The 15,352-nt window shown below is 33.5% G+C and overlaps 2 protein-coding genes across 3 annotated transcripts; one reads left to right on the top strand and one right to left on the bottom strand.

Annotated features, from left to right (window-relative positions):
• Positions 1-226: 226 nt before the first annotated feature.
• Positions 227-1,979, top strand: LOC131846741 (translocon-associated protein subunit gamma). The gene is made up of 4 exons (XM_059196124.1): positions 227-510; positions 652-871; positions 1,118-1,249; positions 1,726-1,979. The coding sequence occupies exons 1-4, from the start codon at positions 378-380 to the stop codon at positions 1,790-1,792; spliced, it is 552 nt and encodes a 183-aa protein (XP_059052107.1). The 5' UTR covers positions 227-377; the 3' UTR covers positions 1,793-1,979.
• Positions 1,980-2,176: 197 nt separating this feature from the next.
• On the bottom strand, positions 2,177-14,472 carry LOC131846740 (uncharacterized). Of its 2 annotated transcripts, none has more exons than XM_059196123.1 (4): positions 14,240-14,472; positions 3,442-4,846; positions 3,220-3,354; positions 2,177-2,649 (listed from the first exon to the last, which is right to left on the bottom strand). In XM_059196123.1, exons 2-4 carry the CDS (start codon positions 4,778-4,780, stop codon positions 2,531-2,533), a joined length of 1,593 nt encoding a protein of 530 aa, XP_059052106.1. In that variant the 5' UTR covers positions 4,781-4,846; positions 14,240-14,472; the 3' UTR covers positions 2,177-2,530. The 2 variants fall into 2 exon arrangements, with proteins under 2 accessions (XP_059052106.1, XP_059052105.1); XM_059196122.1 differs by having other exon boundaries at positions 14,244-14,472.
• Positions 14,473-15,352: the final 880 nt, after the last annotated feature.

The raw sequence follows: 15,352 nt of genomic DNA, 5'->3' as shown, positions 1-15,352 counted from the left end.
TGCAAGTCGAGAAGTGAACAACTTGCCCAAGAGATTAGAACATTAGAACATAATTAAACATATTATTGGACTATAATCGACACAATGAAAAAAATATATTTTATAATTGATTGTTATATTTTAATATATATTCACATAAAGTCTATTCTTTGGTAATCTGCCATTTATATACATCCCTAGATAAATTTTATTGCAATGTTGGTATTGCATTTGACACGTTGGTGGCATGTCACTTGACGTTTCGCTTTTACTCGGCCAACTTACACTTTTTTATCATACATAGCAGTAGTAAGTGTGTTACTGTTTCTCTTTCTCAGTTTATTTTCGTCCTACGTGGTATTTACTTTCTACGGTAATTTAATTAATATTAATAAAGAATGTCTGGAAAAGCAAATAAAGCATTTACAAAAGAAGAGGAATTGTTGTTACAAGATTTTAGTCGAAATGTTTCAACTAAATCTTCAGCACTGTTCTATGGGAATGCTTTCATCGTTTCTGCAATTCCTATATGTGAGTACATTTTGTAATATATAATGCTATTAATTATATAAATTGTTTAATTACGATATACACAACATAATTTCAAAATTTTAATTCATAATTGTATTATTGAATGGGTAATATTTAATTTTCTTCTTTATGTTGTTGTAGGGTTGTTCTGGAGAGTGCACGCTTTGGAAGTAACCACATCTTTAGTTTGGTTCGTCCTGGTAACGGGAGCTAGTACGTGGCTTCTGGCTTTGGCATACCGAAACACTAAATTCCAGTTGAAACACAGAGTGGCAGTACGTCGAGAAGATGCGGTGGCCCGCGAGATGGCCCGGAAACTTGCTGACGATAAAAAAATGAGCCGCAAGGAGAAGGATGAGAGGTTATAATTGATTATTTTTAATAATTAATATATATGAATGAGCTGTCAATGTTTACAAAGGCTTAGAGACGGAACTCTAAAATTGCTGAACTGTAAAATCTTAGTATTTTAGGCATCACAGTCTCATAAATCTTATTCCATTATGTCTTTAATTTTTTTCAATTTAGGTCACAATTTTTTTTATAAAATTAAAACTGATAATCTAAATAGTGAGAATAGCTGAAGGTGTTGTTTTATATATTTCAGGATTTTATGGAAGAAGAATGAGGTAGCCGATTATGAGGCCACTACCTACTCCATCTTCTACAACAATGCCCTTTACTTGACAATTGTGATCCTGAGCAGCTTCTACTTGCTTCGCTCTTTCACACCTACTGTGTATCCTTTTAAAAAACCTAATACATAAATATTTCTCATACTGGTTTTGTAGATAGTTTTAGTCTGATTATAAAAAAATATGTGGTCTTTTTTATATGGAATGAGCTGCCTGCATATACCTATGCACCAGTGCACCAGTTGGAGATGATAGGATGAGCATGAAGACTGTGATGCTTTCCAAGAAGGCAATGTGGAGGCCAACCTGACATTGTGTATTCCTAGCATCTTACATAGTAATAGTAATTTGTAACAATTTTCTATTACTATGAAAGATGTATGAATGGTGAAATTACAGGATATGCAGAGATAACAAATAATTGTCAACTGTAGGTGATAGTTTTGACTTTCATCAGGTGAAAATATTTCAAATCATTCAATTGACCATTGACAGATAATGCAGATGTAAGACAATCTTAAATTTTGTAGATTAAAAATTTTGACTATAATAATATATTTTCTTAATTAATTCAATACAGAAACTACATTTTCTCACTCACTGTTGCATCTGGACTCCTGGCGTTGCTTTCCACTGGTACCAAGTGAAAATAACATTGACATTTTAAAGAGTGTGTGTGCATCTGATGCTGAAATGTAAAGAACACTTGGGGTGTTCTTAGTGTCGTGATCTAGAACACCTAGCATATGTGTATTTATATGCTTATTGATTAAACTTTGTTAGAATACATTTTTAAGAATATATAATAATTTAATAAAAGAAACAAGTGTTAAACAGTCATTGGTTTTATTTACACTTAAGTGAGACTTACAATTAAATGTTCTTATTCTTATTAATCTTATCTATCAAGTAATCATACCGATAGCTGTTTTTCGATATTATCAGGGTGGGTTAAGTTTATTTTAAAATCACAAACAGCTTTTATCTTCACATTATCATTTTATAAAGTCTGTTTTGTTCTGAGTAACTGCAGTCATATTCACATTTACTGCTGCTGTATAAAGTATTTGGCGTGCTGTTATACTAATAGAAGATGAAATACAATAAGTGTAGTTACAATTTGTATAAGTGAAATGACTAGAAATAAAAAGAGTAGTGCAAAAATGTTGCACTCGTTTTATGTAATCTTCATAGATTCTTAGTTCTGTATACTTTACGCGGCAGCAGAAAACTTCTCGTATCGTTGCGGCTGTATGGCCTTGTATGAGGCGGTGCGCACACTTCGCACATGTGTTGTGTTCGGTGCTTGTTTATGTATAGCGAATGCGCCATTACTGCGCTGCCAAATCCCACTGTTCGCGTCGGAACGCTGGTTTGTCAGGGGCTCAGTACATCATGCCGACGTGCAACGGCTCCGTACGTTGGAAGTAAACGTTTGGGTTGCTGCTGAAGGTGGGCTCGACGCTCGTGTACACGTTGCCCTCCTCCGGTCGCACCATCACGCCTGTAGACAAACACATAAACTGTCAATAAAGTTGGTGCAATTCAAAGACTATTAAATAAAAATTGATATAATGTACGAGAACTTAAGCGGTTAACAATATATAAATTTTAAACAATTCATACTGTCGTGAAGTAAAAAAATTAAGAAAATATTTTATAACGGGTAATATAATTCATTTTATATAGACGAAATTGCATGTTGTTGCATAATAATCAGACAACGTACGGACTAAAAGACGACTAAATAAAGAATCCCGAAAAATATAAGAAAGGAACAAATATCAGAGGAAGAGAAGGAAACCTTTTCTAATTTATCTATCCATTTTAGTATCAGTTTAAATATTCTTGTGTGACCTGTGTCCAGTGGTCACAAGTTCATAATTGTTATGATAGATTATTTTTATTCATTTACAATATTGAAAATATTTACCATAGTTTCTAGGTAGATAAGATAAAGAGTACTTAAATAAAGAAAAGATAGGTTTACTTTAAAGTAATATTATCAGCATAGCATATGATTTCTCTTAGGTTTAATTTGCAAAGATTTGAAAGCGTGAGGTGCAATAATTACCTGACGGAAATAGGTAGTGATAAGGCGAATAATTGTATTGGTAGTGCATTAAAGGGTGCATAGGGTAGTGCGGTGGAGAGCACAGGGGGCGTGAGTGTAGGTGCGTTGAACTCGCGAACATCGCTCCGTATGGATCTGCGAACAGAACACGAGAAACAGCGGTCAAATTGTGCACGTAAGCGCTAGTTCTTACTGTTAGCGCACTTTAGATACTTAACTAACCGGCTGGCTGAGCTGGCGGTTCCTTGCGGTCTAACACAGGCGGCGGAGCAGGCGTGGGTGCCGCGGCCGATACCATGCCGTACTTCACTGGCTTGAAGTGAAAGAAAGATGGAGAGTAACCAGAGCCGCCGGCTCCCAGCGAGCTAAGTCCTTCTTCACGGTCCGCGTCCCATCGACCCTCGCGACCCAACGCCGCTAATCGACGGCCTTTCGGCGCAAACATTAACGCGAAAACTACTGCACAGGTTGCCAATAGACCAGCTGCTACACATGCGTCTCTATGACGTTCTGGCGCACCTAGTGCTGCTGCGACCCAGCATACCCACACGGCCGCTGTTGCTCCGGCCGCTCCTGCGATATGTGTTGCTTCACGATAATTATCTCGGATACTCCGTGATCTCAGTGCTACGCCGCACACTATTGCTATTAGAAATGCTGCGTAGGACAGCGACAATAACAGATCCGATAGAGGGGCGTCGCATCGGACGCCACTGGAAGCTACTCGGGGAGGTGAGCCACCAAGCCACTGTGCCCCAATTGCCACTTGTATCATTACCGCAAAAAATAAAAGAAGTCCTTGGTAAGCTGCCGGTAGATACACCCCACCATTTAAACTTAATAAAAATACACATTTGACGAGCAGGGATGCAAACACAATCACGTATGCGACTCCAGTACCAAAACGCACGGCTCCACAGGTAAATACTGTAGGTGTTACAGCATATAGTGCGGCTGTTGCCGCGCATGAAAACAAACCAAACAATAACGTCTGACCTAGTAATAAATGGCGTTGACTTGGAGCCTTACGGCTGGCTCCCCATACAACGAAAGCTTCGAAGCCACCCAGGGTGGCAATGGTTACACATGCTAGCGCTAATACTGGTACAGCCCAAGATTCCAGTCGTAATAAACCTAACGTAGGTGTAGGCATAGCTGTCACCAGGGTGTTGTTAGACTGTGCTGGCGGGGGTGGTGGTGTAACTACTTTTGAGGGCGTAGGTGGAGGGAGCGATGAAGAAGTTCGCTCTGGAATCACGAAGTATTCTGTGCTCATTTCTAGCCTATGTGCTTCAGTGCGCGCCGGGCGACGTAGAGACAATTCTGTCTCAGGTTGTGGTTCTACTTCCTCTTCAACAGAAAGATTCTCTTCATCGTATTCTTGGTCGTAGGTGTCTTCGTATTCCGCGTCTGTGTAGTGTTGTGCCGATGGCGCATTCCGTGGTGCATAAGCAGCGGGAACACGCGGGGCGAGGCGGTCGCCGAAGCGTGCCGCATTTGCAGATGCCAGCGCAGCTAGCGCCGCCATAACCATCAGCGCGCGTACCCGTACTATAGCCATTAGGGCGCGCAGGCCCTCAGCCGCCTGAACTTCGCTGTAGACACATCCGCGCTCGGCTCGTTATCTCTGGAACATAATAAACGTAAGCATTAGACATTCAGTTTTCAGTTAAAAATTGGAAGCGACTTGTTTTAGTGGCACGAAATGAATGCTTGCAATAAGTATAATTAAAATCCCTTCAGAATTGGCGAAGAAATTATTATACATACCATGCACATAAACAGAACACTTTTATGAAGAGATACTGGAATTTCTATATAATATATTTGCGATGTAGATCTAATACAGCAAATAATGATATAAGTACGTGTACCAAAATCTTTTAGATAAAGGTCAGGTTCAGACATCAAAACAAAATAAATCACCTTGGTTGTTTATTCATCATTGCAATAGATTATCCAACTGGCACTGCTTTAAGTGGATGTTGCATAAATAAATTTGCATTACAACCTTAAAAGTGGGTACCTAATTCATCCGAGAGATTATGCAGACTGGTTCACAAAAGAAGATCGTGACTTTAAACATATTATCCGAAACAGTACACAGTATCTACAGAACTAAGTACACAACTGTATACTATACAACAATAGGTGTAGGCAGATTTGGTGTTAAAGTAACGGTGTGAACCACGGAGTACTTGGAGCGAACCAACAATCGCGCGAGTATATATAAACGATCTCGAAAACGGTACCCGGTACCATGATATTGATGCTATCTGTGATCGTTACCAAATTACGGTATGAGATGAAATAACTATTTGTTATCTGCGTTACGTCTTGTTACAGTAAGTTTAATTCGACATAATATCTTTATATATCAAGCCTTGTCTACTTCACTAATTTACATTACACATAACATCTTTTTTTTTTTTCAATAAAATGGTGCACCAATCGTCAGTTCATCCAGGATGGTTTACAGCGACGATCGCGTGTAAGATAATGGTAAGTTGCTAAAAATGGGGTCACTATTCAGGAATACTAACAATCTCTCTCCTTCCTAACAACAGACGTTAAAGATATCAAATTTCGAGTAATCCATTTATTACATGGACATTCATTATCAAAAGTTGTTTCTAGAAATTTTCACCTCAATAGGAGATACCTACCAGGTTTGTGAATCAAAACTATTTGTTAATTTTGCTCCTCACGAATATCGGCAGATTTTTTACTATACTGTAAAGCATAAAAGTTATATAGACATGATCATAGTATCTACATACTTAACATGGATGGCTATATATCTACATATATCTTTTTAAAATAACAACTGTGGTAACAACAGTATATATATAATTTCAAAATGTACCTAACGAAATGTGGGCATTTCAACTGTGGTGTTCAACACAACATCGTTAGTTGAAAATTCCTCTGGGATAACAGTCTTGACGGTATGTTTCTTTGTTGTATGTATATGTTTGTTGACGGTTTCTTTTTTAAAGCAATATCTATCTATCTACTATAGTCTTATAAAATATGGTACGTAATGTTATAAAAACAAAAATATTAGTAAGAAGAACAGACAATAAAAAATATATGTCGCATACAACAGATTATTTAAATACTTTTTATGGGTATTCCATATTAGTAATTTTGTATTTAAAAATCTTTGATAGTATTTTTTTTTAATTTTAGTAATAATTTCTTTATATGTTCAAAACAATACAAAGATGACAATTTAGATGTGTTTTGCCATGGCATTGACATGCAGAAACATAACAGTAATTAAATTACACACAAAATCCACGAAGTAATATTACAAGTAAAAATAGAATCTTTGCAGTCGATAGTTATTATGGTATTATATATTTTTATTGCATGTACTCTATTGGTTATCTAGCATCATAGAATGGAAAGTCAAAGTTTCCTCTCCTCGTGTAGTAGCTATAGGTGTCGCAGACAATGAGACTTAGGGAAACAGAGCGTTGTTCGTGCGCGGCCGCGCGCGTAAAAGTAACAGCACGAATACTCGGAGTGAAACTCGGTTGAAATGATTGCACTCAGACTCAACTGCTGTTTGCTGCTGCCACGTCACATTCCTGTGGTATTGTTTCACTTGCATCGTCACGTCATTATGTGATGCAAATATTTTACGCATCCCCGTGTAGCTTAGTGTTAGATGTTATTTCTGGTATGTAAAAGTAGGTGAGCAGAGATGGGAAAATGTCATCGTTGTCTATAGCTATTAACAACACTACACAAATAACAATGAATCATCTAAACAACGCCATCTTACCTCAACGTAATTATTTTAAATACATAATGCAAATAACCAGCCAGTACAACGTACACGAATACAAATGTATATACTTCACGGGGATCGAACCAGTGACCACCGGAAATAAAGCATTATAAAAAACACCAAAATTGACACATAAGTACGGTACGGTACATATATGCTGTGCGGTGAATACTCTTTTAATAGCTAAGACGTCGAACTTCATGCTATCGAGATGTGTGTGTACAACGAATAAAAGACATCAACGAATGCAGCAAAAACACTGCTACTTGCTGTTTCACTACAAAATATTTTCATTCATGTAGGTCTATTACAAACATTTCTGATAAGTGAAATCTATCGTCAGTTCAGAAAATAGTTTCAGATTACATTGGTATTTTACAAAACAAGCAAGCGTGCCTTGCGTGTACCTTGCATGTACCTACTTATTGCAAACGATATAAAAGAAAACTTGTTTCACAAGAGAAAGATAATAAAAGTTGTATAAAAGTTATAGATTGATAAACAATCATCCAATTATCTCTTAATTAGTTAAGATAGCGCAAACCTGCATTTATACCTACAGATATAAAAGGCGAGTTAGTTAAAACTTGTTCAGGACTCTTACAGTTTTTTTATGATTAGGTCGACATATCTATCTGTACACTTGAGAAAATAAAATTGTTACTACTAATTACACTGTAAATATTGAGTTTTTATCCGACTGTCCTATATATTGTGTGACTGTTGTAAACTATGCGATACTTTGTCATCAGCATCAAATCTGAATGGACTCGATTCTTTTATACAAGTATGCTATCAATACAGATTGATTATATATTATTGGTTATTTCTTACTTTTAAATACATTAGTGAAGAACCTATGGAATACTAATACTATGCAATATCTTATTTTATTTCAGTTAATACTAATACATTTGTAAAAAATCAATTGATACATGTCGACTAGGACAAAGAATTGACAATTTAATAATAAAATAGGACAAATAATTAGTCAACTTAATAATAAAATTTCGATTAATGTCCTTCCATTGTTAGAAATGTATTTCTCATTCTATAAGAAATTGAGAATTTTCTTCCCGTTGCACATTCGAGTGGCGTCCTTTGCAATGATTAATATTGTACTTATATATTTTGACTGGTAAAATAAAATAGATAACTAGTATATTTCTATAATATTATTGGTCCTAAATTCCTGGTTTTCACGTAGTGCCATTCAGTATAATTATAGGCGATAATATAGTCTCTGCCTATATATATATATGCACTATGTAGGCCGTCAGCTTGTTTTGCCATCCAGTTAAGTACATAAAAAATATTATTTTGTAAGAATATTCTCATGTAATACTGTAACAATTAGACAATTCATTCACCTACTACCTATTATTAGAATAGATTTAACAATAAAAGTGGTTTATGTCTATTCTTATGTCGAACAGTCATTATTACATAATCTAAAATTAGACCATTGTAACAGTTACGTGTGCGTACGCATAGTGAACTGTACGAAACTTGAAAAACCTGTCAATTACGAAATCGATGCAATCGGAAGTTGATAATTAGAAGAGTTGATAAAAATATTCACGACTGTAACGCCAGATGGGGTACTTAGAGACAGCTGCTGCCGTTTTATTATAGGTGATGTCCATCACCATACCGTTAGACTAGAAATAAATTTCTTATATTTTCTTGACAATTACAAATTTCAATAGAACAAAATACCGTTAGTATCATCTTTTTAACTTTCTTTGAACACATTTGAAGGCAGTGTTTTCATTTCATTTTCCATTTTTCCATTCCATACATCTTGTATTTTTTTGCTGCTATTCAATAGGCATGTCTAAGTGGTCGGCAACATGTACAAAACTATGTCAACATTACATATTGCTCTGATACATTGTTTCTGAGCTATCTAAAGTTATCTACTTATTTTAGTAGCCCCTGAATATCTATAATCAAATGAAATACATAAGAAAGTAATATGCGAAGATTATTTAATAGTGTTTCCTGCACAAGTTACGTTTAAAGACATCAGTCTATTTTGTTGATTAACTATGTTTAAGTTGTTTTATAAAGTGTAGATATACATATTAAAATTCTGTAACTATTCTACTATTTTTATAATCGTGATTATAACATATAATGCCTTATATGTTTATATTCCTTTATTATATACTTATACAATACATATCTAAGGTGAAATACGTAGAGAAGAGATACACATACATAGATTAATAAACTGCAATTACAAAAGCTACTGTAGGTACATCTCTAATGTAATATGTTTTCTAAAACAATCTAATATGGACACGTAATGATAGATACGTATCCCACTAAAAACATAATGTGCTACACGTTATATTTCGTTTTAGGTCTATAATTAATTTTAGAATACCAGTGTTACTGCAAATTTTAACTCACTATCAAGTGTTTTTAGTGGTAGGTATAAAAAAACTCAATAGTTCTTAATGCTGCTCTCTACCTAATGCGCACCTACACCATGTAGTATGCCGTTGTATATATTACAAAATACAAACCTAGCCAATATCCACGTGCACTCGTACATATTATACATATTTATTACTATACTATAGAAGTTTGTATGAGTTGTTTGTTTTTAGTTAAATTGTCAAAATTGTCTTCCCTTTTATGTTCCTTAAAATTTTGCGACAAATACCACTTACTGTTTTTGTCTAAATCAATCAAATATAATAATTAAAAGGAAACCTAGTAATAATGTAGGTAGATATGTTAATAATAAGTTTAGGGTAAGCAACAATTCATGTAACGGCTAGTTGTATAATAAACGAGCTCAAACACTCCCGTGTTATTATTTAACAGTGGCGACAAGGATAAAAAAATGGAAAATTATGATGTTGATAGGAAAATTAAGTGAATTCAATTTAGACGACGGGAATTGGAGATCATATTGTGAACGTTTGGATATGTATTTTGTCGTGAACAATATAAAACCGGAGTTACAATTACCAACGTTAATATCAGTGATTGGTGACGCGGCATACGACTTAATGGTAGAAGATGAGATGTATGTATATACAAAAGATGTTCGTTGTTTAGTAAAGATTTAATCAAGGCCACTTGCCAAATTCATTACAATTAAATTTCAATTCGAACCATGATTTAGCCGTGAAAATGTTATAAAAATAATCACGAATCATTATTAGACACATGATATAATTTGGTGCTCATGTTTGCACAGTCGTGCAAAAACATAATCAATCTGAATGTAATCGCACATGCCATTGATTTGTAAATGACACGAGAAAAGCAAGAATTGATAATAATTGCACATTTGAAGCGACTTTTTGTTGCAAAATGTTACGTTATTAAGAATATGGTGAATTAGTTCGTGACAATATCAATTGCTTTGTTGTATTGAAATTAAACGATTACTAACACGACTGCTCAGTAACCATGTTTATTAAAATATTATGAAATTTGATAGAAAGAAATATGCTACTAAATCGCTGGGGATAACTTTATACCTTTATTGTTTATTAGTTGAAAATATACACAGGCATGTGTATAACAGTTAAATGACTCTATTTTAGATTTTGTTTAAGTATTGCCATATGCGGTTACTTGCAATAAATCTATAAACTATTTCCTGTATTATGTATCTAAATAAAAAATGTTATATTATAACAATTGTTTAAAAGAGCAACACGCAAGGTTCTTGCTCGTTCTTCATATGATAAACAACCAAATGAGCTATAGATTAAAAAAATAAGTATGACTATTCAAAAGTGCATAAATTTAAGTCTACTTGAATAAAGAATTTTATATTCTATAAATATATAACATATGTACTGATTTTAATAAGAGGCTACTTTAGCTAAATTAAATAGCATTCTTTCTAAATTGTTCATGTCATTACATAGATACATCCTCTTACTACATATATATGTACATACATGTTACCTTATATTATTATTTATGTTAATTTAAATAAAAATAAGAAAATCATGCTGATCTAAACTCCCATTTTCTCGGATGCATTTTAAGTTTATGTTAATTTGACGACTACATAACAAAGTTACGCAACCGCTCGTTTTACAGTAGGCTGTGGCTCTACAAAGCATAAACCATAGATTATAGATGCTGTATGTAACATGGTCCTCGGTCCATTTTGCTGTATATTATAGATAGTGCAAGAGCGTGATTTAAATTAGAATGATTTACTATAGGAAGGCCATTATTATGCTTTATTATGGAGTAGTATGGGGCGGTCGGTTCAAGCGAGCGCCATGTTGGGTTGTAAAGTCGAGTTAGTCGTAAAGATTTTGATATATTGAAGTGAAGCCATTTTGTGACTGCACCGCCATTTGACGTTTTATTGTCGGATTCAACGGCATTCAACGAACTATGGAACTTAAACGAATTGACCGTAAGTTAGCCAGTTTCGTGACTCTACCAAGTATTAGTAGGTGTACTAGGACTATTTGTAAATATAATAATAATATTAATAAATAATATAAACTATCTACTGATTCCACAGTCTCGACACTGATTGGTCGGTATTCGACCATAGTAATTAAAATTTAAAGTTTCAACAATATTAAGATTCTATTGTAAAATATTAAATATTTTTGTCTCAAACGCATAGTAGTGTGTGTATTTTTACTATTAATGTAATATATTTTTCATGTATCAATATTTACATGATATAATAATTATATTAGGTAATATTAATCGCACGTAATTATAAGCCAAAATAATAAGTGTAGTATAAGAATTTTAATTATCTAATATTAAGAGAAGCCAAGCCATATAGGTTGTTTCTAAAATGTAGTTCTGTGGTTAAAAGTGCATCCAGATTAAAATAGTACAACAATATGTATTTTAGAAAAGGACTTGGAGCAAACAAATCGTGAATATTTATATTTTTTAAAAATTATCAATAGGTGAAAAGAAATTATGGTGAAATTACATTAACAAGTCCAAATCTTTTCCCATCAGTTTATTGTGTCACTCTGTTTTTGGTAGTGTATTTGTTTAGAACATTAAATGATTATTTTAAGTTTAGTTATAAAAATATAACTACTAATAGTCTCATCTAATCCAACCAATCTAAGTTGGATTAGACTTAGATGAGATTATTAGTAGTTATATTTTTATATAATTACCAGCTGTTCCCGCGACTTCATCCGCGTGGAATTTCACTTTATTTTTCTAAAATAAAAGTAACTTAGGTAACTTAGACTCTTTATTACATCAGCTACCTGCGAATAAAAGTCCCGTCAAAATCGGTCATTTGAGAGATTAGCCGGAACAAACAGACAGACAAAAATTGTAAAAAATGTTATTTTGATGTAAGTACCGTATTTATATTCATATGCATGTAGTAAAAAACTGTTATTTCAATATTACAAACAGACACTCCAATTTTATTTATATGTACCTAGGTTACCTAGTACCTAGATTTGTTGCTTTGATGAATTTAATTTCTCATTATATTTATTAATAGATTCTTATACTAGTTTGAGTTGTCAATACTGTCAAGACAAAGTGCTACAATGTTTGCATATTTGTGCACGCGACTGCACTAGGCCTATATACCTACCCATGCGCGGATTACACAAAACTTGACCTCAATAACAATATTTCTTATGGAGTAGCTGCATATTGTTATATATGACCAGGGCACGCTAGTACCTACAAACATGAGTATATTAGATTGTAAACAAATTTTGTTTTTCGTTGGAATTTTTGGAACTTTCAATAAAAAAATATTTGTAGTTATATTAGAGTCACTGGTCAAAAGTTAATAGAACCTTCATAATTTATGGGAACAATATTTTATATTTCTTGCCAGGTCGGAATATGATCTCATAATGGAGTTGTTTTATAATTAATATTACTTATTAGTACAATAGCGTTAAGAGATAAATTTATATATTTTTTGCGACAGTTCAGCTGTGGATTATTTCGTTATTATACCGTTATCTAATAGAGTGTGTTCTCTCTTCATCACAAGTCCATTGTTAAATTAAAGGATACAGTCGAATAAAAACTCGTCTATTTAAAAATGGAAATAAAGTAAAAGTCTAAATTACAGTGCAGATCGTCAAGAAAACATTGTCTCATCGGTAAATTATTTATTTTTATTATTATAATAATATGTAGCGTATCGAGGAGCTGCTTTATGGATCGTGACTAACGTGCGTTGACGTAAAAGAGTAACGAGTCTCATTAAACGCTATTTACATATAGTCATTATTTATTATATTGATATCAAGTGTTTTAAATAATATTGCATGGTAAATATAAAAATTAATATTAACCGAAAGGAGTTTTCGGCGTTCTTATCCCTACGGCCTTATTCCAAAACGTTGGCAGAGACAGCTTGACACTTGTTTCTATCAATATTTTTTTATTTTATGCAATACAGTAATTTATCTTACGTTACATTGTTTTCGCATATACATAAGTATATATAGTATGGTGGTAGGTAAGAGTACATATTTTATTAATCTCTATTCTTTTATCTTACTAATATTGCAAGTGCAAACTATACAAGAGATTTGTATGCTTTTTTAATCCTTGTTGGCTCTATCACGCTTAAACGGCTGTAAGATGATGAATAAAAATTTTTAGACACAGAGATATTCTAATTTATTGGAACATGCATATATAACTGTGAAATCTTATATACAGCATATGCAATCATTATAGTTAGGTACGAATGATTAATATTTAATAAAATCTATTGTTTCATAAAATATTAAATTTATTTAACGAAAAATTTGACTGCCACTGGCTCCAATGCTATAAAACTGATTAAAATATGAGTTCTATTTAAGAATTTCAATTCAGTAGCGCTCGTTCATGCTATCTCGTAAGGGAACTGGCGTGAAATTAGATAGACACATTTCAGGTCTTACTCTGATTGTTATATTTTTATGTAAAAATGTATATGCATCAAGTAAAATCATTGAACAGTTAATAGTTTTTCTTATTGGTTTAATCTAAGTAGAGAATCTTGTCTAATTATAGCATAACTGAATTGAAAAAGTTCACAATATTGACTTAGTGTTCGTTTTACCAAGAGCCACAAGAAAAACCTGCAGATCATCCTAACAAAAGTTCGTCGATCTTAACAAACAAGGTGAACAACAGGTTCGCTTCAGATAGGCTCGGGTTATTCTTATTTAGCCTGAAGCTGGATCCGATGCGACTCGGTCAAAGCCCTAACATATATACTTACGAATTAATTACTCCAGTGGCGCTTATATATTTGCTGATGTCGTTCACACAGTCGAATGTCCCGATGCATGTATACCACCAATATAATTTTTCATAGTCACGAATCCGCGGGAAATATAGAATACGTCTGAGCGTGCGTATCACACGGGGTCCACATTGAAACTAAGCGACTATCCAGTTTTAGTGTCCGTGATGCGTGACGGGTGCACGTGCGTGATGTGCAGACGCATCTTGACTAGACAACTTTGGGTGGTGTTCAACGCTTGATCGAGAATCACGGATTACGACTGATGCCGCGACTTGGACTTGTTTTGATGATAAGCTTCTCAGTTATGTCACGAGTCGTGAGGCAATAGATCACTGTAATATTATTTTTATTCAATGATATTTAAATAGGTAGGTATCTCGAGAAGATAATTTATAGCAATAATTTGTTAATGTCGTTAACATGCATATACACTTAGACTCAGATTTTAGTAAGTAATATTTTATACTAATAACCCGTGGCTGTACGCGTGTATATTTGTAGATAGCTATTTATTAATGGTAATCAAACGACAATTATTATTAAACCTACAATGATGCCATTCATTATTTGATTAATAAAATTCTAAGTGACTTATTGCTAATTTTCACAACATTAATTATTACCTCACTTAGGAGAGTATTTTTTACTTAACTCTTAGCCTACATCTTAAACCATATTTAACAACATAAAGCAAATTTAATATTAACCGTAAATTTTAAGTAATTATTACGTGAATCTCTAAAAAAATAGACACACAGACAGTTATTGCCTCGACAGTATTTTATAATTTTGTTATTTGTAAAGAACTTATGTTCTATACACATAACAAAAATATAAAGAAGTTCAGTATTCTTTGATATAATTTATTTGTGTATTGAATATATATATTTGCTGACTACAATAACTAAAAAGGTTTTACAATATTGTACATACTTATATCTACTTTTTATTAATTTGTCTTCGTAAAATGATCCCAAATAGTATGTACTACTGTTTGATAAAAGCGATGCATTTCCATTGTTTGTTTTTAATTTTTAATTAAAAATAACTTTTGCTTATAGATAGGTAAATGTTGTTATTCG

This window comes from Achroia grisella, unplaced genomic scaffold (assembly GCF_030625045.1).
Source record: "Achroia grisella isolate CSIRO2021 unplaced genomic scaffold, CSIRO_AGI_Agris_v1 utg512, whole genome shotgun sequence".
NCBI lineage: Eukaryota > Metazoa > Arthropoda > Insecta > Lepidoptera > Pyralidae > Achroia > Achroia grisella.
The sequence above is the reverse complement of the archived record's forward strand: the minus strand, read 5'-3'. Positions and strand labels throughout refer to the sequence as shown.